This window comes from Schistocerca nitens, chromosome 5, assembly GCF_023898315.1.
Source record: "Schistocerca nitens isolate TAMUIC-IGC-003100 chromosome 5, iqSchNite1.1, whole genome shotgun sequence".
Classification (NCBI taxonomy): Eukaryota; Metazoa; Arthropoda; class Insecta; order Orthoptera; family Acrididae; genus Schistocerca; species Schistocerca nitens.
The window spans coordinates 755490422-755517717 of record NC_064618.1 but is presented as its reverse complement, the minus strand read 5'-3'; the positions used below and the strand labels follow the sequence as shown (position 1 = coordinate 755517717).

Genomic DNA, 27296 nt, shown 5'->3' with positions numbered 1-27296 from the left:
GAAGAATCCTGGAGATACTAAAAGGTATCAGATAGATTATGTAATGGTAAGACAGAGATTTAGGAACCAGGTTTTAAATTGTAAGACATTTCCAGGGGCAGATGTGGATTCTGACCACAATCTATTGGTTATGAACTGCAGATTGAAACTGAAGAAACTGCAAAAAGGTGGGAATTTCAGGAGTTGGGACCTGGATAAACTGAAAGAACCAGAGGTTGTAGAGAGCTTCAGGGTGAGCATAAGGGAACAATTGACAGGAATGGGGGAAAGAAATACAGTAGAAGAGGAATGGGTAGCTCTGAGGGATGAAGTAGTGAAGGCAGCAGACGAACAAGTAGGTAAAAAGACGAGGGCTAATAGAAATCCTTGGGTAACAGAAGAAATATTGAATTTCATTGATGAAAGGAGAAAATATAAAAATGCAGTATATGAAGCAGGCAAAAAGGAATACAAACGTCTCAAAAATGAGATCGACAGCAAGTGCAAAATGGCTAAGCAGGGATGGCTAGAAGACAAATGTGAGGATGTAGAGGCTTGTCTCACTAGGGGTAAGATAGATACTGCCTACAGGAAAATTAAAGAGACCTTTGGAGAGAAGAGAACCACTTGTATGAATATCAAGAACTCAGATGGCAACCCAGTTCTAAGCAAAGAAGGGAAGGCAGAAAGGTGGAAGGAGTATATAGAGGGTTTATACAAGGGCGATGTGCTTGAGGACAATATTATGGAAATGGAAGAGGATGTAGATGAAGACAAAATGGGAGATAAGATACTGCGTGACGAGTTTGACAGAGCACTGAAAGACCTGAGTCGAAACAAGGCCCCGGGAGTAGACAACATTCCATTAGAACTACTGACGGCCTTGGGAGAGCCAGTCATGACAAAACTCTACCATCTGGTGAGCAAGATGTATGAGACAGGCGAAATACCCTCAGACTTCAAGAGAAATATAATAATTCCAATCCCAAAGAAAGCAGGTGTTGACAGATGTGAAAATTACCGAACTATCAGTTTAATAAGTCACAGCTGCAAAATACTAACGCGAATTCTTTACAGACGAATGGAAAAACTGGTAGAAGCGGACCTCGGGGAAGATCAGTTTGGATTCCGTAGAAATTTTGGAACACGTGAGGCAATACTAACCCTACGACTTATCTTAGAAGAAAGATTAAGAAAAGGCAAACCTACGTTTCTAGCATTTGTAGACTTAGAGAAAGCTTTTGACAATGTTAACTGGAATACTCTCTTTTAAATTCTGAAGGTGGTAGGGGTAAAATACACGGAGCGAAGGCTATTTACAATTTGTACAGAAACCAGATGGCAGTTATAAGAGTCGAGGGGCATGAAAGGGAAGCAGTGGTTGGGAAAGGAGTGAGACAGGGTTGTAGCCTCTCCCCGATGTTATTCAATCTGTATATTGAGCAAGCAGTAAAGGAAGCAAAAGAAAAATTCGGAGTAGGTATTAAAATTCACGGAGAAGAAGTAAAAACTTTGAGGTTCGCCGATGACATTGTAATTCTGTCAGAGACAGCAAAGGACTTGGAAGAGCAGTTGAACGGAATGGACAGTGTCTTGAAAAGAGGATATAAGATGAACATCAACAAAAGCAAAACGAGGATAATGGAATGTAGTCAAATTAAATCGGGTGATGCCGAGGGAATTAGATTAGGAAATGAGACACTTAAAGCAGTAAAGGAGGTTGCTATTTAGGGAGTAAAATAACTGATGATGGGCGAAATAGAGAGGATATAAAATGTAGACTGGCAATGGCAAGGAAATCGTTTCTGAAGAAGAGAAATTTGTTAACATCGAGTATAGATTTAAGTGTCAGGAAGTCATTTCTGAAAGTATTTGTGTGGAGTGTAGCCATGTATGGAAGTGAAACATGGACGATAAATAGTTTGGACAAGAAGAGAATAGAAGCTTTCGAAATGTGGTGCTACAGAAGAATGCTGAAGATTAGATGGGTAGATCACATAACTAATGAGGAGGTATTGAATAGGATTGGGGAGAAGAGAAGTTTGTGGCACAACTTGACTAGAAGAAGGGATCGGTTGGTAGGACATGTTTTGAGGCATCAAGGGATCACAAATTTAGCGTTGGAGGGCAGCGTGGAGGGTAAAAATCGTAGAGGAAGGCCAAGAGATGAATACACTAAGCAGATTCAGAAGGATGTAGGTTGCAGTAGGTACTGGGAGATGAAGAAGCTTGCAAAGGATAGAGTAGCATGGAGAGCTGCATCAAACCAGTCTCAGGACTGAAGACCACAACAACAACAACTGTAATGTAGAGTGGAAGTAAGCGTAATATACATGTATGAGAACAGATTTTGTGACAGATTTTTTGAGTATCCTTAAAATGTGTATAATCGTTGTTAAGTGTTAATGTGTAGGCTTTTAATTAGCCAATGTTTTTGAATGAATAGTAGTTTGTGTTATACCTAAATAACTGAACATTATCTATGCATAATTAACATAAGTGTCAAAAGCACCATATGAACTTTTAATAGAACAACATAACCAGAAACTAAAAGAAAATAGAATTATGCTTATAGACTTTCATGGAAAAAATCTCATTTTATGCAATTTAATGAAAATTCAATTAAAATGTAATACAAAGTGAATTTTCTTGATATAGTATTCTCTTTTAAACAGAACTTTTCTGAAAATAAAAATTTCAATGAATAACTGATTATGTATGTCATTGTAAAGTAAATGTGAACTGTAAGTCTTGCAACTCTGTCCAGGTCTTTAGCTCAGGTTTCTTCAGGAACCTTTCCCCTTTCGATCGATTTTCCCCCTACCCTTCAAGATACATAGTGCAATGTAGCCAAACATAGAAGTATAAATATCATAAGGGGTATTTACCCATCTAAAAGTTTTTTGGAAGTCAAGGGGTACATATCTGAACAAACATTGAACTTTGAAACAAAGTGAACTAGTGAACTGAATCCATAAGCTAAACTTTACCAGAGGATGCTGCAGACAAAACCGGTTCACAACAATGTACAATAACATCTTGATGCATAACAAAAGCTGACTATTCATGCAAGTGTATAATAGTAAATATCACGTAATTAAGAGAAACTGAACATTAAGTTGGGTGCACACATGCAACTAATGTGACATTACAGCTTGTGGCTATCTGTAGAGGCACCATGAACCAACTTCCACACAGGACGCCACAAATTCTACATTGTTGCACAGCTTTCAGCATGGTGTCAACTGGTCAGCTGAAATCATATGGGCAGGTAAAGTGCAGGTTATGGTATTAGAGCCGTGACAAGAGTAAAATACCAGGGAAACGAAACTAAAATGTTAGATTCGAAAATAGATTTCACTCAGGGATAAATCGGGGATCAGAAACACATTTACAAAAGAAATAACGCTCGAAGACGAAAATGCTGTCTGCTATGGCAGATTAACCAACAGCTAACACGTAAATCTAATCTACAGACAAGCCACTCTTATAAGATTTTAGAATCTTATTGTATTCTTTGCTCTAGGCGTTTCGAATAACTAATTCTTAGTTTAACAGCTGTCACAACATAGTCGAGGGCTGTTTACCCCATTTAATCAACAATTTATATAGTGCTTGGTTCACATCTCACCAAGTTTTACGAGTCGCTTTTTTAGTTACTTATTAAGTATATTTATGTATTTATCCAAAAATGTTTCAAGATTGTGGGGTGGGCCTACATCATCAGGTTGCAAATATTGGGCACACACAGACACACACAAACACTGTTACAGAAAATTAAACACTGGTTCTAGAGTGTCTTTCTTGCCGTTCCAGAAGCTGCGAAAGTGTATGTTTTGATCTTCTCAGTAATAAAATGAAAACACATACTAATCAAGTAGATACAGCAGCTATTGCACCAACATAACTGAGACAGAATACTCGTGTTTCGACATACAGCTACTAGGGAGGAGTCGAGGATGGAAAACGGCGTAATAAAGTACAGCCAAGTTGCACTTTTAGCGACATGACAGAAATTGCGTTTCGTGATTTGCGCCACTGAACACTGGGAGTTCACACATGCAACTGCAGCATGCAATTAACTGTAGGTGACACTTTAGTTGCGTGTATGAACTCGACTTTACGACCAAATATCATGGGACCATAATATGTTTGTGGGAAGGCAGTCATTGATGAAACTTAGAAAAATTTTATTCATCAAGTTTTAAATAATTAACCTTTAGCACTTTTGAACTTTAGCAACGCAAACTGTGTATTTACTTTTTTACCATTTTATTTGGCCCTCGTACGCACTTCCGTATTTACTGAATCACATCGGAATGTAAAATCTTTGTATATGGCTTTTATCAAAGATTAGAACAAGGAGTAGACTGACTTCTTTCGCGCCAAATTGGAGTTGAGAAATCGGACCATAAACAAAGTGAATTACGTCAAACAGTATCCTTATAATATGTAATAATATTTACGACGTGGTGTCTTGTGCAGCAGTACATGTGAATTGCTGATATATTCTGCAGGTAACTGTAGACCTTGTTAATTTTATGACATCTAGGGCTAATGTAGTAGTACTGCCAGAAGTTCTTAAGGTAATTGTTTTGCAGTTTTTTTTTTTCTGTGGTGTTCCGTGTGAGTCTTTAATTTTACACTTGAAATATTTGACTTGTTCTTCATAATGACGTCGTTGCCTCTAATATCCCATTGTGTATAGCACTTCTGTTACTGTAGTCGAGTCCCCCTGAACTAATGTTTTGATAACGACATTGCAGCATCACAAACGAATCTGGAGAAAGTCGATGTATGACCGCCGTAAATTATAGATATAATAAATTGTCTATTGGGAGAAATCAGAATAAGACTGAAAATTATAATTTTGTGGCACAATTAGTAGTTTTAAAAAATCTGTTAGTACGCTAATGTAAAGTTTGCGACTACACATTGATATCACGTGCGATCAGATACAACATTCGTGTTACAATACGACAGACATAGACACAAAACATCAATAAGGATTCATTGTGCCATTATTGTTTGTTTACATACTATCTAGTTGTGGCACATCAGTACCTTTCTTGACGTCGTTCGTAAGATCCCACTGAATGGGAGAGTAAGTAATTACCATCGTCGATTGAACTCGTGGCACTTTTATGGCGATTGAGAATATACTGGAACAAATGTTTTTGAGTTGTACAGAAATGTATAACTTGCAACATTTTGCAGCATAGATGGAAGAAGTGAAGTTAAGTTAGGATGCATTTAGGCATTACCGTATAGGAAATAGCTACTGTACGGAAACAAGGAATAATTAGTAAAGAGCAAAGAAGTATGGAGTGAGAAATTAGTGTTATAAAGGCATTTTTATCCTTCCAGCATTATCCCGGAATCTACCATAGTGTGTGGCAACTACATTTAGTAGCTTAAGTTTTGTGATAGACATAAGTATTGATGACTGTAAAATGAACTATGTAATAATAGTTTTTATTTGTGAAAGGATGCAGAAATGCTACCATAACGAAGTAAATCTGCAAAACTGAAGAATAGTTGTAAGTTGTATAACAACAAAAGGAATTTTTTAGTGGTACTTCCACTGGTACAGTGTTCCTTAATAAACACAAGCTAAAAATCTCATTACAAGCAAACTAGTATTTTATGAGTTCAGTATCAGTGACAGAAAACTTACTATTCATAGCATCTGTTAAGTACTTTCAGTCTTGCTACAGTTCACACGTGACTGTTAATTACTGGTAGGTGGGAACAGTAGAAATTTGATTCGAAATGCTGTAAGACTTGCAGGTGATCAGTGTTTGGTGCATAGAACGACAGGTGACACTCAGTGCAAGCAAATGTAAGGGTGTTTAAAAGAAGAATTGTGCAAAAAAAAATCTGTTTTGTAAAAAGGGATAGGTTAGCCATGAAATTCAGCATATACAAGGGAAAGACAGTGAAATGTATTCATTCTCAGGATACCCTGATGATAAGGATATATGAGAGGATGTCCAAAAAAAAAAAAAAAAAAAAAAAAAAAAGGAGGACTATTATTGGACCAGAAGAGCCAGCAGAGATCAATATAGTATGTTGGGTGACAGTAGCAAAATGAAAGAGAAAAGCAAAGAACAGGTATAGAAGCAGATTATTGAGGAATCCAAGGCCCATCAAGGGCTACAATGGCAAAGAAGAATATGGTCCACATAATTATGATTTATTACATGTTGTTATTGTCAGTCACATTACGTGAGTGAGTATTGATTACTTCAGAGGTTACTGATAATCCAAAAGAATTTGACTGTTTTTATGTTTTGCAGAAATTTCTAGTATCACAAATAATAATTTTACTCGAATAATTTTGATAAGTCATTATCTTAAAAATTGTTGTAGATATAGTTTAAATGAGTATTAGTTTAATATATCGTAATATTCTTACATTTATTTAGTGTTATACTGTTAGGCCTGTACCTTCCGTAGATAATGGTAGTGATGCTTATTGCTGTGCTATGCATAGTGCTGTGGAATGTGGAAAATACTGCAAATTGGCGTTCATAAGAAGAAGAACAACACCAAAAATGCAACAGGAGCGTAATATGTAAGAAACTGTCCACGCAACCTGCCACTGACGATGCCTTGCAGAAAATAAAGGCGAAACGCGTATGGCACTAAAATTGTGTTTTATTCAGTTGCTGTCAGACGGTCCATAAGTAAAAATTATCAATATACCGTAATAACTGTCTTCCCATTTGCCTGGAGCAATTGAAGGAAATCACGGAGAATCTAAATTGGTACGACTGAACAAAGATTTGAACCATCATTCACCCCAATGTGAGTCCAGTCTGCTACCCACTTCACCACATTGTACGGAGGGAGACTGACAGAGATATATATCAATACACATGCAACTCGCGTGCGCGCACACACACACACACACACACACACACACACGGCATGGAGTATAACATTATTGGAAAAGAGGGGCAGGTGATATTTTGTTGACAGTTGGCAAAGCTAACGAATGTGAATGTTATAAATAAAGGTTGTGGTAATAGACTGACCTGTTGCATGGCTTAATTTGTGGGTGGGCACGCCATATTTAAACACACTGTGCATCACGAAAAATGAAGCATCAAGGTAAATTCGGAAAACATAAAATACTCTAGTATTTCGATGTGTGTTATGTACGTGTATTTCCCATAAACTACATAAAATGCAAGGAGTTCCACTACATAACTTTTATGAATTCATGTGACTACGTAACTTTAACGAATTCACGTGACCTTATTTAAGGGAATTACACAAGACCTAATCAACACAGTTAATTTCGGTTATATTTGAACCATGCTCCTAACAAATGAGGCTGTGCCATGGCAAGACCCTGCCTTCACATTTGAGTGTATGGTAGTTCTAAATGTAATCTAATCCCCATCCTTCCATCCACATTTAGGTTTTCTCTGATATTCCTAAATCATTTAAAGTGGATGATGAAATAATTCTTTAGTCAGGCCATGACTGAGGTCCTCACAAATCCTAAAATATTATTATTTTCTGGTTGATTTTAATTTAAAGTATTGGTATGTTTAGCATACTTTTTGTGTTAAGACTGCCTATACCAGTACCACCGTCATGGAAGTCCCAATTCTCACTCTCTGTTTCTCTATCAGGTCACCCTTCTGTTTCTAAGAGACCATATGTGCCAAATGTGCAGCTTTCATTGTGAGGCGAATCACTACTCTGTTCATAGAATGCTTATCAGAGGTGTTAGGAACAAATAGGAATTTTCGGAAAAAGTATGGATAGTGGATAAAAGGGATGACATACATACATAAATAAGTAATGCCTTATGATGAAAACATCAAAACTGTGTGTTTAGAGGTTCTATACAAAATAGGAGGACAGTCTTAAAGAGATAGTTTTCAGTTCACACCAAAAGATCTAGTTTCAGTCACTCATGTTTTTCTGTTTTATTGAAAACCCATTGTAAATGGATGCTGCTGAATTGTGCACACTTTACTTTACAAAACTTAAGGAAGTGTTTACCAAATGCAGTTTTTTTGTCTAGTGTTCACTGAATAAATGCTGCTGTTTCCGTCTGTATAATTCCATATCATTAAACACAAGTCCAGTGGGGAAAATATGGTCTCAGGGATGCAGATTTAAATATGAAGGTTTTGAGAACAACTGGCAAGTTCATGAACGGCCACCAATATCTTTCGGATCCACTATTTTGTGAGCTAAGTGTATTGTTAGTGAATATAATGAGTTGCCCCATGATGCTTTAGGACAGAAGAGAGTGGAAATAAGCAAAGTACAAAAGTTTTCATGATTCTGTAATAGAGGAGCCCTGCGCAGTACCACCCATTTTTTGAGTATGGTCCTGAATATGCACTTGCAAAATATTTTTCATTTACTTTCTGCTTAAAGAATTTAAATTTTCTAATTATTGTTTGATAATTCTACAGTAATCTAATTTCAGTTTTGTGGGAATTTGGTGAAAGAAATTGTATGCACTGTTTTATGTTGCAGCAAATTCACAGATTATATCTATTAGTAATTTATTCATCAAAGTATAATTTTATAACAGTATATGATTTTTCAGCTTATTACAAGGAAAACTATGTCATATAAGATGTGTCCAAAACGTCAATCCTGTTTTGCGAAAATACCTCATAAAACCAAAATTTCTGAAACCGCTAGTAGGCGACAAAGTGTCCATACCTCACCACAGAATGTGGATGTCAGAGGCCTACCTATTCTGGAAAGCAAGAAAGATTGTAATCTGATGTGACCAAATCCATAATACGCAGAAATGTTGGTATACTGCATTCCAAAGATGAATCATGTGATTAAACCGACGGTCTTAATATACCCTGACAAAATAAAATGATGCACCGTGAAGGAATTTATCCAAATTGTATTGAAATCTGTAGGTGTAACTTACATGCTCAGGCACAGACAAACAAATGATTTCAGTTTCAGAAAAATTGGATGATTTATTCAAGTGAAAGAGCTTTATGAATTGAGCAATTCAATAACGTGTTGGTCCACCTCTGGTCCTTACGCAGGCAGTCGTCTAGCTTGGCACTGATTGACAGAGTTGTTGGATGTTCTCCTGAGGGATATTGTGCCAAATTTTGTCCAACTGGCGCATCAGAACATCAAAATCCCAAGGTGGTTAAGGGACTTGCCCATAATGCTCTAAACATTCTCAATGGGGAAAGCTCTGGCAACCTTGCTGGCCAAGGTAGGGTTTTGCAAGCACAAAGGGAAGCAGTAGAAACTCTTACCTTTTGTGTGCAGGCATTATCTTGCTGAAATATAAGCCCAGAATGGCTTGCCATGAGGATCAACAAAACGAGGCATAGAATATCGTTGAAGTGCCACTGTCCGCACATCTTGGCTCATCATCAGGGCCTGGAATCTCATTTACAGGAGTGGAATTGTCTTCAGGGACGAGTCCCACTTCGAACCGAGCAACAAAGACATGTCGAGACAACCATAGGCAACAGTGGACTGTTATCCCCCTTGTGACCTGACAACGAGGAGTGATGATCTGGGGTGCCATTTCAGTTCATAGTAGGACCCCTTTGGTTGTCAAACACGGCACCCATACAGCACAGCAGTAAGTTGACATTATTCTACACCCCATTTTGTTCCCCCTTGTGGCCCCAGGGGTTAGAATAGGTCTAAGGTATTCCTGCCTGTTGTAAGAGGTGACTAAAAGGAGTCTCATACCTTTCGGTCTTTATGTGTTGGTCCCCTGTTGGGTTTGACCTCCATCTTTGTAAATTTTCCCAAAGAACGAGCCAATTGACGAAGGGCACCTTACATGGTGCATCGTGTCCATCGTGCATTGAGATCTTTAGCCCACTTTCTCGTCATCGCATTGCAGTCCCGCTCATTCTACATATCTTGGGTAAGGACACCTTCCTGGGTGTGTTTTCCGCCATTCACTATGCAATGTCGCTTTCTGCGCCAGTGATGACCATGGACTTCTCAGCACCTCATGTCCAGCACGGTAGCCAGTCCGTTGTTGTGGGGCTGCCATGTACCCTGTTGGTTGTAGCCCCCTGACAACACAGGGATCACTCTGCTGATGCCTGTGCCATTAACTCCCCACGTATTCCATGGAGTAGATGCCCATCTCCCTGGGGCATCGGGACTCCCGGCAATGGCCATCCTGCCAGGTGACGCTTGCTGAGTCTGGGTGTCACCCGTGGGGGGGTTCCTGGTCAGAGTGGGTGGCATCAGGGCAGATGACACGCCCGAAGCAAAGTGCATCATATCTTACTGGTGGTCCACCGGGGAAAAACCCTGGAATTTTTAAGACTTCTGGGGAATTTTTCGTTGTTTTAGCTTTCAGTTAAATTTTTGTAGTTTTGACTGGTAAGAACTGAGATCTAACAAAGAATTTTACTTTAGCCCATTACTGCAATGTAATATTGCAGCAATAAAACATAAACAAGGAAATAAAATAAAATTTAAGTTGTAAAGGAAATGAGTCATTTACAGCAACAATACACAGCGCGTGCACAAGCATCTACCAACAGCAAAATGTGTCGGAGGGTTTAGGGCGAAGAATATGCAATACTTCATAACAACAAACTGCTTCCGATGGGCGTCACGTCACAACGGTTAACATTAGGTTCGTTTGAGCAGTTGCCAGTTGGCTTACGTGCATTCGCAGTTGAGTCGTGTGTGAGCAATACCTCTCCCACTTCAGGCTACTTGAAGTGCGGCTTTTAGCTGTATCCTAGGTAACTAGACACGAGCTGTATGAGCAGTAGCTACAAGCAGCCGGGTCCTACTCAGAAACATTTTTCTGGTGCACCCAAGGTGCCAGATTCGTGTGTGCGCAGAGTAGAGAGAGTTCTAGTGGGATGAGGGGTAGTCTCCACGTGAACTGTGCTTACGTTTAGTAATTTTGCTGCCTCTCAAGAACAAAACTTATTTCTGTCGCTGGGAGCTATAAAGTGAATCAAAATATTATATAATTATGGAAAGCTAAAATATGTAATTAGTCTCAGTTTTCTGATTTTATTTTATTTCCAGGTTTTTTTGGCAGTCGGGTATTAATTGCCTTGCTGGACAATGAAGTCACTTTTGTCGATTTGCTAAAAAAATTTGGCTACAGGTAATCTTTTCTGCAGAGGTAGTCAATTTGAAACACTATTGGCTAGTATCAACTATTTGCGGTATTTCAAGTGCATGTTGTTATCTTTTGCGATGTATGGCATGGAACTAAACATGAGATAATACGGTACTGGTACTTCAAGAAAATTTACATTACGAAAACCACACTGAAAAGTTTAATATCTGCTTGGTGCCTACTTCTTTATAAATCTGGACATACGAATGTGCTCTTTAAGTCAAATTATGGATTTTAATATGGTTTATGAAATTCCCATGCTCTTGGAGTATTCTCTGATGTCCTGTTTCGTTTATGACATAATGTAAGATCTCTTAATACCATATACGTACGAACATACGGGCTACCTATGTCATTGGGGCTGCGCAGGCACACTAACGCCGTCTTCTGGCGCTCTCTGACAACTGCGGAAATGAGTTCTAACAGGTCACAGGAAAATATTGCAGTTGGTCGTTTGAAAAGTGTTACTTTCAAAGTACATTTCATTTTACACAATATGAGTTATGTTAAGTGTGCGAACGAGCTTTGAATTTCTTAAATCGCAGTGCATTTGATTTTCATTTAAAGCTTAACATTTGAGGGCCAGCCACTTAGAAGAATTAATTAAAATTTTACCAGTACATTTGTGTGATGTATCAAAGTGTAACACATGCAAAAAAGACAAATATTATATGAATGAATGATGAATATCTGCTATCATCGGCTCCCGATATCATGTGGCATGAGCCTAGACTGGATTACAAAAGCGCATCGTGATCTTAATTTCAGTGCTTTGGAAACCAACGTTCTGTGTTCGGTGGTTCGACTCTGTACTTAAGTAATACGAAAATATGCAGCATACATGTTGCTGCAAATCAAAGATCCTTCCAAAACAATGCTGGCCTTTTTTTTTTTTTTTTTTTTTTTTTTCCCCCCCCTGGGGTTCGTGGCGGGAGGCTCTACGTCGGTGTACATAATCTTAACCATTCAAAGGATTGATAAGTTTTACAATCCCGAGGGAAAGTATACTGTCACTTAACAAGGAAAAAACATATTTTCCCCTTTGAGAAAGCGTATTTTTTTACCCGGGAAATTTGGGAGAAACCCGGGATTTTTTTCCTTGTTCGCGTATAAACCCAGAGTCTCTAAGTGGGCAAACTCTAAATTCAGTGCTAAGAAATATGACCCCAAATCATTCCCCTCCCTGGCCACACAATGGGAGGAACGCCAGGCTAAGGATGGCAGTGAAGCTTATTCGCCCCGGTACCTCGTATGTAGGAGAGTTGATGGGGAATCTTTCATGCCCATGAAGCCTCAGTTTTTTGTGGGGCATTTAGAAGACAAGTTTGGGGAGGCGGAGGGCATGTCCAAAAGGCGCTCTGGGTCAGTCTTGATGAAAACAGCCCAGTCACGGGGATTACTCATTGTGACACATTGGGGGATGTTTCTGTTACCATCACGCCCCATAAGAGCTTAATATAGTCCAGGGTATTATATTCCACAGGGACCTTCTTTTGCAGTCCGACAACGAGCTGCATGCCAATTTAGAGCAGTGAGGTGTTCGTTTCATCCGGCGCATCCATCGGGGTCCGAGGGATAAGCAGGTTGCCACTGGTGCATTCATCTGCGCCTTCGAGGGTGACACATTGCTCGAGAAGGTCAAGGTGATGGTCTACCGCTGTGAGGTCAAGGCATATATATATCTCTCCAGTGTGGTGCTTTAAGTGCTGGAAGTTCGGCCATATGTCTTCCCGCTGTACTTCCAGCATCAATGTTGAGATTGTGGACGTCCATCACATCCCGATAATCCATGTGCCCTGCCTCCCATCTGTTTCAGCTGCGGAGAGCATCATTCACCCTGCTTGCCAGACAGCAGGATTTTACAGAAAGAGAGAAAAATCATGTAATATAAGACCCTGGACCAACTGACCTGCACTGAGGCTAAGAGGAAATTTGAGCACCTACATCCTGTGGCTATGACCTCCTCTTACGCTGCCGCTATGAGAACAGTTGTCGCCCCATCAGTTCCTCCCATTCCTGTCGCCTCTCAGAACCAGCAGACCACACCTGCCCCCTTGATGGTGGGGACACTTCGTCCCTGTTGCTCCCGCACCATCTATTTCAGGAGCATAAACCCCCCCCCCCCCAACCATCGGGGATATCAGTCCCCACTTCTTAGCCGGAGAAGCATAAGTCTTCTTTGGCTCCTCTCACTAGAAAGGGGTCCCTTGAGTCATTCCGCCAGTGGCTGAAGAGCCCAAAAGCAGCTGGTCATAGGGCTTCACGCTCATCCTCAGTCCCAGAGACTGAATCAGTAAAGTCCTCCCAGCCGGGGAATCCAGGGACCAGCAAGAGAAATCCAAAAAGAAAGTCCCCAAGACCAAGGGAATTGTGGTGGCACCCACACCACTGCTACCTACAAGCTCTTCATCTGTGGATGAGGTGGAGATTCTGGTGTCCACTGAGGACCTAGAGCTCACCAGACCCTCAGACAATGGATATAGACTGCTCAGGCAGTAAGTCGGTGGCAGCAGGTGACCCCGAGGCGTTAACTGCCTCATTGAATGTTCCATGCCTTCCCAGCCTTACGATGACGTCATCCTCCAGTGGAATTAGCCTGACTGAGCTAAGGCAACTGTTAAAGCTTTACATCTGCTTTCTGCATTGCTATCCAGGAAACCTGGTTCCTGACTATGTCCTAAACTCAGTCTGTAGTGAAACTGAACCCCTTCCAACCCCTCTTGAAGCTGTGTCTGTCAGAATAAGGATGACACAGGAAATAACTGTCTGCAATGTGTATCTTCCTCCAAATGGTGCAGTAACCCTGAATGTATTAACTGCACTGATTGATCAACACCCTAAACCTTTCCAACTTTTGGGAGATTTTAAAGCCCATGACCCCATGTGGGGTGGCATTGTGCTTACTGGCCGAGGCAGATATGTTGAAACTTTCCTGTCTCAGGTCGACCTCTGCCTCTTAAATATTGGGACTGCCACACATTTCAGTGTGGCTCATGCTAGTTACTCGGCCATTGATTTATCAGTTTGCAACCTAGGACATCTCCCATCTATCCACCGGAGAGCACGTGGTAGTGACCACTTCCCCATCTTCCTGCACAGCTCCGGCGTCAGGCCCACGGATGCCTGCCCAGGCGGGGTTTAAAGAAGGTGGATTGGGAAACTTTCACCTCTACTATCAGTGTTGAATCTCCCCCAGGTGGCAACATTGATGTGATGGTTGAGCAGGTGACTACAGAAATCGTTTCTGTGGCAGAAAACAGGATCCCTCGCTCTTTAGGGTGCCCCCGGTGAAAGGCAGTCCCTTGGTGGTCGCCGGAAGTTGCTGAAGCAATTAAGGAGTGTCGGTGATCTCTACAGTGGCATAAGTGGCACCCTTCCCTGGTGCACATCATAGCCTGTAAAAGGCTCTGTGCTTGTGTTCACCAACTTATCAAATGACGGAAGCAGGAGTGTTGGTCGAGATATGTCTCGACCATTGGGTGCTTAATGTCACCTTCCCAAGTCTGGGCAAAGATCAAACGTGTTTTCGGGTACCAGACCTCAACAGGTGTTCCTGGTGTTAATATAAATGGCGTGTTATGTACCAATGCAAACTTGATTGCCGAGCAATTTGCTGAACACTATGCTTGAGCCTCTGCATCGGAGAATTACCCCCAGCCTTTCGTACACTCAAATGGCGGCTGGAAGGGAAAGTCCTCTCGTTCACTATACGCCACAGTGACTCCTGTAACGCCCCATTTACAGAGTGAGAGTTCCTCAGTGCCCTTGCACATTGCCCTGACATAGCTCCTGGTCCAGATTGGATCGACAGTAAGATGATTAAACATCTCTCATCTGACTACAAGCAACATCATCGTCTTCAACTGGGTATGGTGTGATGGTGTCTTTCCATCGCAGTGGCAGGAGAGCACCATCATTCTGGTACTCAAACCCGGTAAAAACCCGCTTGATGTGGATAGCTATCGACCCATCAGCCTCACCAAATTTCTTTATAAGCTGCTGGAACATATGGTGTGTCGGTGGTTGGGTTGGGTCCTGGAGTCCGTGGCCTACTGGCTCCATGTCAGGCGGCTTCCGCCAGGGTCGCTCTACCACTGATAAGCTTGTTTCCCTCGAGTCTGCCATCCGAACAGCTTTTTCCAGACACCAACACCTGGTTGCCATCTTTTTTGATTTACTAAAAGCGTGTGACATGACTTAGCGCCATCATATCCTTGCCAAATTATACGGGTGGGGTCTCTGAGGCCCTCTCCTGATTTTTATCCAAAATTTCCTGTTGTTTCGTACTTTCCATGTCCAAGTAGGTGCCTCCTGTAGTTCCCACCATATACAGGAGAATGGGGTCCCGCACAGCTCTGCATTGGTTGTATCTCTATTCTTAGTGGCTATTAATGGTCTAGCAGCAGCTGTAGGGCCGTCCGTGTCACCTTCTCTGTATGCAGACGACTTCTGCATTTCATACTGCTGCACCAGTACTAGTGTTTCTGAGCGGCGCCTACAAGGAGCCACCAACAAGGCCCAGTCATGGGCTCTAGTCCATGGTTTCCAGTTTTCGGCTGCAAAGTCGTGTTATGCATTTCTGTCGGCTTCCTACTGTTCATCCAGAACCAGACTTTACCTTAATGACGATCCACTCACTGTAGTGGAGACATATTGATTATTAGGATTGGTTTTTGACACCCAATTGACTTGGCTTCCTCACCTTCGTGGGCTTAAGCAGAAGTGCTGGCAGAACCTCAATGCCCTCCGCTGCCTGAGCAACACCAACTGGGCTGCAGATCACTCTACACTGCTGCTGATCTACAGAGCCCTTGTTCAATCCCGCCTTTACTATGGGTGTCTGGTTTATGGTTTGGTGGCACCCTCAGTGTTGTGTTTACTCGACCCATTGCACCAATGTGGTGATCGCCTAGCAACAGGAGCTTTTGGAACAAGTCCGGTGACAGTATCCTTGTGGAGGCCGGAGTCCGTCAATTGCAGGTTAGGCGTGCACAAATGCTGCACAGCTACGTTGCACACGTTCATAGTTCTCCTGCGCATCCGAATCACCGTCTCCTTTTCCCACACAAGGCAGTTCATCTTCCACATCGGCGACACAGGTCTGGGCTTCCAGTTGCAGTTCGTATCCGATCCCTTCTTCCCAAACTGGAGACCTTGACTTTACCACCTATACTGGAGGTCCATTCATGTACACCTCCATGGTGTAAATCTACGCAGCCTCGCCTGGACCTTTCACATGGCCCTAGGGACTCAGGTAACCCCAAGGCTTTACACTGCCACTTTGTCTCGAATTTTGACATGTACCGAGGCCACATAGTGGTGTGCACCTATGGCTCGATGGCTGGTGGTCACATTGGCTTTGCGTATGTCCATGGAGGATATATTGAACAGCATTCCTTGCGCGCTGGCTGCAGTATTTTCACTGTTAAGCTGGTGGCTATTTCTTATGCTCCTGAGCACATCCGTTCATGCCCTGGGGTCATTTCTTCAGTGTATTACTGACCCCATGAGCAGCCTACAAGCTATCGACCAGTGCTACCCTTGTCATCCTTTGGTAGCGACCATCCAGGAGTCCATCTATGCCCTGGAATGGTCCAGTCGTTCAGTGGTATTTGTCAGGATCCCAGGTAACGTTGAAATCCCAAGTAATGAACATGCCGACAGGCTACGCTGAAACCACTTATGGAGATTGGCTTCTCTGCAACTGTCCTGCATTCAGTACTACGCCACAGAGATTTTCAGCTTTGGGAGACGAAATGACATAACCTCAGCACACACAACAAGCTGCATGCCATTAAGGAGACTGCAAATTTGTGGCAGTCATCCATGCGGGCCTCTTGCAGGGACTCTGTGGTTCTCTGATGGCTCTGCATTGGCCACACTTGGGTGTCACACGGCTATGATGACCCACCTCAGTGTAGGTACGGCACCTGGCTGGCAGTGGCCCATATCTTGGTGAGATGTCCTTCTTTGTGTGCCCTGCGATGGACTCCTCAGTTACTGGACTCGTTGCCATTCAATTTAGCTGACAACACGTCATTGGCTAATTTAGTTTTACATTTTATATGTGATTGTGGGTTTTATCAAGTTTTAGCGCATGTCCTTTGTCCCTTTGTGTTCTCCACTCTAATTCTTTTAGGGGGGATATTTTAATGTGTCGCAGAGTGGCTGGCTTTTCCTTTTTATTCTCGTGGTCATCTGCTCTCTTGGTTTTACCCTTCTACCTGTTACATGCTTCTCTCTGTGGTTTTCTTTTCCTGTTTTGTCCATAGTATTGTTGGTTGTCCTTCTGTCATTCTTCTGGTTCTTCCATTTTCCTTTTTTTCTCTTTTTCTCTTTTTCCCTGCGGATGATTACTTTACTGGGAACAAGGCACCAATGACTTCGCAGTTTGGTCCCTTCCCCCACCCTCTTTATACCAACCAACCCATATTGTTGGCCTTCTTGCCAAGACATCTCGAGTTCTAATTTCTGCAAAATAATGCCCACCTGCACATTGTGAGGGTTTCTATTGCTTGTCTTCGTGCTTGTGAAACCCCACCTTAGCCAGCCAGCAACATTGCCGGTATTCTCCCCAACTGAGAATGTTTAGAGCATTATTGGCAGGTCCCTCCAACTATCTTAGGATTTTGACGATCTGACGCACCAATTGGACAGAATTTGGCATGTTATCCCTCAGGAGGACATCCAACTCTATCAATTGGTGTGAAGCTGGATACTGCTTGCATAAAGGCCAGAGGTAGACCAACACATTATTGACTTGCTCGATTTGTGAAGCATTTTCTCTTGAATAAATCATCCAATTTTTCTGAAATCGTAATCATTTGTTTGTCTTTACGTGTATGTCACATCTACCAATTTACATCCTGTTCAGATAATTCCTCCGTGGTGCATCGCTTTTTTGTCTTAGAGCATATTTGGCTCATCAGTGCACGAGTATAATGTGCAAAGGACAGGATACTTAATTGTTTACCTATACAAAATCCTTTCAGTAAAATTGAAACTGCTGGCGGTATGGAAATTTACCAATAATTGTCCAAACTCTATAAATTTCTCTTATAAAGTAGTTTTACATTTTGCTATTTTCTAATTTGTCTGTAAACAGTTCACTTTGAAGAATACATTGTACATGTGACAGTGCAGAAGTTATTCGTAAGTATATTCGGAGGACAAGGCTATTAGGAAGAGCCAAATTAATATTGGTTTGTATATCAGTTGTATTACACTGCTCTGGTGGTACTTGACTAATAATTATATTTACCCTCAAAAGTAGACACATTTAGTTCCTGGAAGTTACAACAAAAAAATTGTTACAAACTGAGCTTTCGGCCAGAATCAGTCTCAGAAAAGAAAGGAACCCTATCTTGCTGCTCAGGAAACTGTTGACTCCTCACATGTTTCACCCAACAGTTTCTGCCCACTCTTTTCTCTCACCTCCTCCCATTTCACATCCCCTCACTCTCATTGTGCACTGCTCTCTGCCACACACCCACCAGTCTTTTCCCCTCTCTGCTCCTCTCCTTCCCTGCTCCCTCCCCCCCTGCTCCCTCCCCCCTCTGCCCCTCTCCCCCAACACCTGCCGACACTGCGCCTGGCAGGCTTCTCCTGCCTCCCAGTTCCTGCACGCTCTGCCAGACGTTGCTCTTCTCCCCACCCATACCCTGGTATCTCTGCCCCTTCCCTGCCCTACTCAGGATTTCGCAGCCCGGCCAGAAGAGCAGGAGATAGGGATTACTTTCTTTTCTGAGGAATGCATTGGCCGAAAGTGTAGTGTGAACAGTCTACAACTCACTGTGTCATTTTTATAGTGACTAGCAAATGTTGATATTCCAACCAAGACTTTCCATTGTTTGATTTTACCCACAAAAAGAGAGGTGTGTGGAACAGTAACTTTCTACACTGATACATCTTTCACAACTGACAACATAGCTTAGTGGAAGGTTATTTACAACTTTTACGGAAACCAGACTGCAGTTATAACAATCAAAACACTTAAAAGGGAAGAAGAAGTTGAGAAGAAAGGGCCACAGTTTTGTTGCCTATACCCAGTGTTGTTCAATCTGTACATTGAACAAGCTGTGGAGAAAAACGTCGAGAAATTAGGAAAGGGAATTGAAATATAGGGACATTGTTATTGTTAGAGAAGACAAACTTAATAGAGCAGCTGAATGGAATGGAAATTATCTTGAAAAGAGGCTACAAGATGAACATCAACAATAGTAATGAAATGTTGTGGAATTAAATATGGCACTGATTAAGGAATTAAGAATAGGAAATGGGAGACACTGAAAGTGATAGATGAGTTTTGCTGTTTGGACAGCAAAGTAGCTGATGATGCTCAAACTAGAGGGGACAGCACTTCTGAAAAAGAGGAATTTCAAACATTTAATATAAATTTAGGGGTTAGAAATCGTTTTCTGAAGTTATTTGTCTGGAGTAAGGCCTTGTACAGAAGTGGAACATGGACGACATTTCAAATAAGTAGGGAATATAATCTTTGTGGAACTACAGAAGAATGCTGAATGTGAGATGGTTAGATCAAGTAATGAATGAGGGTGCATTAAATCAAATTGGGATAAAATGAAATTTATGGCACAGATTGACTTAAGAGAAGGGTACGTTGGTAGGACACCTCTTGAGGTGCAATGGAATCGTATTGGTAATGGAGGGAAGTGTTCAGAGTAAAAATAGTGGGGAGAGGTCAAGGGGTGATTACGGTAAGCAGTTTCAAGTGGAAGTAGGTTACAGTTGTTAACCAGAGATGAAGGCTTGCACGTGACCCAGAAGAAGAGTTGCATCAAACCAGTCTTTGAACTCTAGACCACAGCAACCACAGTAATACAGCATTTACCATATTGGGACATGACTGATGTTATTCCTGATGTTATTCTTTCCCATTAACATTTGTGCCTCATGATCTGGCAAATAATTGCTAATTTTTTCTCTATATGCACATCACCTTAAAAAAAAACTTTCTTGTGCATCTCTTTGGGTGATCCCAGTAGCTGCCTTTCCTGTTCTTCTTATGTTTGTTTTTAAATTAGATTTATATGTTAAACTAATTGTGTTTATCTCATAGTGTATATGTTGTTTTTAACATGTAAGTTGTGGAACGTAATATTGCATTTTTCACAGTTTTATTGATTCTAAGCAACTGAATATCCTTTCACATTTGTTACCCATTTAATCCATTAATGGAAGCACTTTTTTGACAGCAGAAAGTTTTTTCAAAGTCTGAAATATTTACTATGTGTAGTGTAATGCTATGATGGTACGTAAAGGATAATCATTTTACAGGATTTAGTGCAGTGCTCTAAAAAGTAATCATCTGATGTGTATGATTACAGAGTCGAGTGGAATAATTGAAATCGAGAACAGAACAGCTGTTAGACTAGGATGGTGAAAGGGTGTTACTTGGCTGTTTAGTAAAAATATTGGTATAGTTAAAATTTTGGTGTTATTGTGCTGTTTTATTTAATCTACAGCAGGTATGAAAAGAACAGATAAAAGTTCTCACAATTTTTGTGAAGATATTTTTTACCCTCAGGATAGTGTATTGGGTCTACTTCCATTCTTAATATATGTCAATGACTTTCCAGGGAGTTATAATAAACAGGGGAAAGTTCTTTTTACTGATGACAGTAACACCATAGTCACTGATAAAATACCAAAACTCCTGTGAGGAAAAGCAAATGAAACCCTCAAGGATGTTCACGATGGGCAGCATGTAATAAATTAACATTGAACACTAAGAAAACAAATCGTATGCACTTTGGCATGAAAAGGGAAAACAGTTCTACTGCAATAGGCATACATGATAAACCTCTAGGTTGTGTGACAAACATAAAGTTTTTAAATATTAAATGAATATTATCAGTTAATAAGGAATGAACAAACAAATGTACTGGCAAAAATAATGTCATCAGTGTGTTTTGCTCCTAGCATTCTATCATAAGTTTGTAATAACCAATATTCCTACATACACTCAGTTCTAAGTTTGTGAAAGTCTCTTCCGGGCACTGAAGGCACAAAACATACACACTATTTTCTAATGACACAAACGCGCAATAAAAACGTCAGTTGACTCTTGTCAAGTTATAACAACAGCTCCACTCACTGCCACTGCCTGCCATCGTGGTATGAGATCTGAAGAATTTCAAAAACTGACCGAAGCTGGTTACCACAAAGTGAATATTTTTTGTGGCCGAGACTGTCCTCATTTTTAATTTACTTTTTGCCAGGCTGTTGTTTTCCACAAGAAGTGTTCTCAAAAATTTCTTACAATAAACTGCTCAAGAAGATGAAAAAAGTTACTAGAATACATGTGTTTAGAAAGGCGACTAAAATATTCTTCGTAAGTAATGCATACTACAAAGTTCAAGATTACTTAGAGGACTCAGAGTATTAGTTAGTAATGAAAGGATATAACTACAACACCTTGTCACATTATGCTTTATGATCACTGTTTACTGCTTTCACAAGAAAATCATGTGCCATGATCAATAGTGCATGATAGTAATCCCTTGTAGTTCTCCTGAGTTCACCGTCTCTCTCATCAGGGGGATGCTGACTCAAACATTCAGATGGATGGAGGGGAGGACGTGAACACGTGCAGAGGGATGGAATCAGTTTTCTAAGCAGAGTAGAATTAGTTCATGTGGCATAGCAGCATGTTCATGTCTTAGGATTCGCCCGTGGGTGTTCGGTAATGAAGAACAAAATTGTGTTTCATGTTATAAGTTATCTCGAGCAGGTTGTGTGTAAATCAAAGAACATTGTACTGTAGATTCCTATCAAATGAAGCAATGACTTCATATTTGTGAGGTTGGCATTTGCACTGTCTGGCCATCCTGATTTAGGTTTTCTGTGGTTTTCATAAATCATGCCAGACAAATGCTAGGGCAGTTCCATCATAAAGGCCGACCATCTGTCCTATCTTTACAAAGCATATTTATATATACTGTATGTATGCATGTTCTTCAGTTATTAATTTTCATTGTATTACAGTGTCAAATCCAGTATCATTGTAAGATGATCCCTGAATGAATAAATAAGCAAATGGGAATAGCATGTCATTATTCAGTACTTAATATGTCATTTAACGGTCTTCAACTTAAATAAAGTCACTCTTTTTTTTGCCATTTGGTGGGCAATTGGGATGAAATTCCATAGATCTTCTCAGGATTATGTCATCGGGTCTTGTTATTATTCTTGCACCATCTATTTATCTTGACCCATTCATTTTCAGTGGGATAAAAAAAATAGGGCTAGAGTGCAGTTTGTTGCCATTCTTTTCAGTTTTGGTACATTTCTTAGATATTTTTGCAGAAAGTTCCAACACCAACATGAACAAGTTATAATCACTTTGATCATCTTTTATAAGAGATTGAGTGCTTTAATGTAGTATATTGATTGATTTAAATATATATATATATATATATATATATATATATATATATATATATATATATATATATATATACTTTGATATCACAGTTGATTCAAGAGTTTAAATGGTTAAATAGCAACAAAATTACATGCCCTTCTGCATACTATCATTTGCCAAAAAACCTTGCTTTGATATCTTGCACTGTTAGTGAACTGGAAGAGGTGTTGAGTCTTACTTGACTCACTATCTATGCACACATTTAATACTGATCCACTCATTTTGGAAATTAGTTGAAATAACTGCTGTATAACCAAATAATCATCACCACATATGCTGTGTGATGTTAATTGGATGTCATCCTATCCAGTGGTTGTGTTTGATGCAGATGTGTAAGAACATCATAGATGTGCAGTTGTGTAATCAGAAGGAAGTTTATCTTTCTACACAAAAAGGGATGAGAGGTACTGTAACCTGTAGTCAAGATGGCACTATCGAAAGCTTGGATGTTGAACATACAGCTGTGGGCCACTAGCAACAGACAAATTACCACACACACTTTCTGCCTCAGTTTAGTATCTGTAGAATAGTGACAGGCCAATTTTGTGTAATATTCAAGAATTATTACCTCTTCTTGGTGCCCCATTGTAACTTTTGCTGTATTGGACTGGACTTCAATTGGGGCAGCAGTATCTGGCCAATTTTTGTGGCATTAAGTGTACTTTTGACAGTATCTGTCACATGGTCTGGGAGATTGCTGAAGTTAAATAAAAATTTGATATTCATTTACCACATAAGTTACTTTTTAAAATAACAACACTCACCTACATGTTAATAGCTGTAATTGTGTTTCATTTTAAGATACATTGGGAGATAAGTTTTCCTGATAGTATGTATTGTGATCATTATGGACTTTTTAAAGTCTTTATCATTCTACCTGCTCAGTCTGTAATGAAAGTATTGTTTTATGCTTGAAGAATTTTGATTTATCTTTCTTTTCAGAAACAGTCATTCACCTCCAAAAATGGCTAAAGAATACATTACAGGCAAAAGCTGGGTTGAGTTAATGGAGGAAGAGGAAGAAACCTCAGGAGAAGAACTACAATCTCGGGATAAAGAATTAGCCGAGGAAGAGAGGCTTCTAGCTGAGGACGACTTGGATACCATGGGAGAAAGGCTAGAAGTTAAAAAAGAAAATTTTGATGCTGATGAGGTGACTAAGAAAAGTGAAGAACAAAAGCTGCATGAAGAAAGCTGTTTGGATGTACAAGAGCATTCCAGAACTGAATTGAAGGGAAAACTTGAAGTTTCTGATATTAAAGTGAAAACAGAAATGGAAGCTTCTTCAACCCATGAGTTGTCTACAAAAGCTATTTTGCCAAATGATAAAATCAAGACTGAGGCAGGCACTCACATTAGATGTAATGGGGATGCTTCAGTTGTTGGTATCAAGCAAGAGACAAATGTGTGTACTATAAAGATAAAAAGTGAAGTTGAGGAAATTGATGATGATAATGATCGAATTTCAAAAGAACTGGATCTCATGGAAAATGAGTTGTTTAATGTACAAGAGGAAAACAGTGATTCCGTAAAAGACAGGGTTAGCGATTTTGTAAAAGTTGGCATTAGTGATTCTGTAAAAGATAATGTTATGAAATGTAAAGACAGTCTCATTGTAGAGAGCAGTGCAAATAGTGTCACTAAGGAAACTGAAACACACACATTTGTACACCCAGAAACAATGGTTAATGGTGATCATAAAGCTTCTGATAAGATGGATGATACGAGACATGTTTCAACTAGCACACAGACTTCACCAAGGAAAAATAGAAATACCCGTAAAAGGAAAAGTTCGTCCAATGTAGGAAACAACAGGAGGAAATATTCTTGCAGGTTGGTGGTAATAATTTCTTTGGTTTAATTTAGTTACTTTTATTAATAATTTCCTGTTAAATCTGTTCCACATCCATATATTATGCTAAAAACTATTCAAAAGTAACAGCACCATTTACGTACAAAAAAAAAAAGTTTAAGGCATTAGTGCCTAAAAGGTTTTGAGTGCTTTCAAATACTTTTCAGTTATGACTGACCGTGTGTAACACATTAAGTAAAATTTTTGAACACTTACTAATAAGGAACACAGATACCTCTTCATCATGCTATAGTCCATTTCCAGTATTGGGGAGGCCCTGAAATATTTCATGATTCTGGCTGTAAAAATTTAATACTAAGAACAGTTGGTAGAGCCCTTCTCTTCAGGCCCCAATTACCCATAAGGTAATCAGTTTGTAGCACTGCTTAGTGAGGAATAAATATAGATGGACTGCTCATTAATCAACCATATAGATCATAGTGTGGTGAGTCAGTGTCTGCAACATTTTAAGCATGATATGCTGACACACTGCTAAGTGACAGTATTAACAGAGGTCTGTGCTATCATGTGATAAACAAGAAAATTGATAGTATCGATCCTATGCTGTGACATTTACAAGAATTCGTTTTTGATAGAGATTGCTGTGAGCTTAGCCCAGACAGGGTTTAGTGCTGTTCACATTTCTCACCAAACACTTGGAACCATGGTAGAGAAGTGCATCTTGGATAGGCTTGTCGTTGGCCCTCCTTCCATTTGCTAGTTACTGTGAAATTTGGATTCCAGCCCAAGAGAAAATTTATTGAGATTCGGAGACTGAAACATCAGTAGTGCCTTAGAAGCCGTTAGGCACACCCAACAATTACCACACCCTCCTCACTGTTCTTAAGTTTGGCTGAATAAACAATAACTTGACTCCTAGAAACTCACCTTGTTCTCTTAGGATTTGAAGATGTGTTACTTGAATTGAGAGAGTAGTAAGATAATATCAAAAGGAATGTAGTATAGCTATAATTATGGAGGGAAAAGTAGAGCAGAATGTAGTTAAAATTACACCTTTTTTATTACAAAAGAACTGAACAAGGAGGAAACTAATGTGCAGGCTATATTGTATTTGAAGAAAACTAAAATTAATGTTACATATATGGAAGGAATCTTCATCATAACAACAGGACTTGTTTGAAGACTGAATAAATGATATTCTAGGGAATTAATTCAGGTCAGTGCAACAAGATGTTATAATTCTGATAATGTAGTTACAGGAACTGGTAAATAACAGCCAATCTCATTGCAAGACAATAAAGGGATTTTCGAATACAGTAACGGAACAAAAACTAAAGAATGATTCCTCATTGGAAAAAAAGGTGTGAAAACAGAAATGATGCTATTTTCCCAAGATCACAGAATTTGCCATGAAGAGCATTTTTTACTTTAACAAACAAGAGAGTCTCACTGACATGATACATAATTTGGGGTTGACATCATTTTTCATTCAGGCAGAATCTTCTCACGAAATTTCAGTCATCGTCTTTCTCCTCTGAATGTGAAAATATTTTGTTGACGCCGACCTACACAGGGAGAAGCGATCATCATAATAAAATAAGGAAAATTGGAACTTACACAGAAAGATACAGGTGTTCGTTTTATCCATGTGCTGTTCGAGATTGAAATAATTGAGAATTACTGTGAAGCTTTTTCAATGAACATTCTTCCAGGCACCTAAGTGTGATTTGCAGAGTATCCATGTAGATATAGAAATTGTTCTAGAAGAAAAAAAAAAATAGACTTGGCAAACACAGGCACCTAAATAAGAAACTGATTTTATCATACAATAAAGAAGTATTACAGGATGGTCCTAAACTTCTTTGAAATTGCAGATGATCACTGACAAGTAACAGACAGAAAGAAAGATATAAAGTTGGGAAAGGAATGAATTTGTGAGACCAGAATTCATATATGTTAATTGTAAGACTTTAGTAAATAGTTAGGGAGATTTATAGATACTTGTATATACAAAAACATCACATGATTGGAAATCTCCATTGAGTTAGGTAACTATTAAAGAAGTGAGGAGAGTTTTCATCAAAACAGAACAGGGTCATAATTGAAATTGTTGAATTGAACAAAACTATTCATAATTGTCTGTTGGAGGATATAAGAAGATAAAATGAAGATTTTTTAGAAAAACAGTTGAAAAATAAATAGGTGCTACAGCATTATTCCTTTGTCTCTTTAGCTGGTGCATTGCAGTAATAAAGAATGTGTGTTCAGATTCGACATTGGCTACAAGCTTATTCTGGAAGACCAGTTTTAAAGATTATCATAACAAATGCGTCAGACCAGACAATAAAATAGCCCAAAAAATTGGCACTTGAGAGAATTGCCACAAAGTACGACTGGAAAATATGAAACCTTAACACTTGTGTCACATTCTGCAGTACTGTGCAAAGATAACACTACAGTGTTGCAGTTTTTTCCACGCAGCCCCCCTGCGGGCCCTGAGGTTAGAATAGGCCCAAGGTATTCCTGGCTGTCGTAAGAGGCGACTAAAAGGAGTGTCACGCCTTTCGGCCATTATGTGATGGTCCCCTGTGGGGTTTGATTTCCTTGTTTCAAAATTTTCCCAAAGAACGAGCCAATTGGGGAAGGGTGCCTTACATAGTGCTTTGTGTCCGTCATGCATTGAGATCTTTACCCCAATTTCTCATTGAGGCATTGCAGTTCTGCTCATCCTCGCATCTCATGCGCAAGGACACCTTCCTGGGTGTGTTTTCCTCCACCCACTATCCAGTGCCTTTTCTGCTCTGACGATGGCCGTGGAATTCTTTGCACCTCATATCCAGCATGGTAGCCAGTCCGTTACGGTGGGGCCGCCATGTATCCTGTTGGTTGTAGCTGCCTGACTACACAGGGATCGCTCTGCTGATGCC

At 40.1% G+C, this 27296-nt stretch overlaps 1 protein-coding gene across 1 annotated transcript in view; it reads left to right on the top strand.

Moving 5' to 3' along the window:
- The first annotated feature begins 4326 nt into the window (after positions 1-4326).
- The window catches only part of LOC126260022 (uncharacterized), an 80893-nt gene continuing 57923 nt past the window's right edge, over positions 4327-27296 (top strand). The window contains exons 1-2 of the mRNA XM_049957186.1: positions 4327-4496; positions 23499-24389. Coding sequence (XP_049813143.1) covers positions 23521-24389 — 869 coding nt within the window. The 5' untranslated portion in view covers positions 4327-4496; positions 23499-23520. The remainder of the gene's footprint in view (positions 4497-23498; positions 24390-27296) is intronic.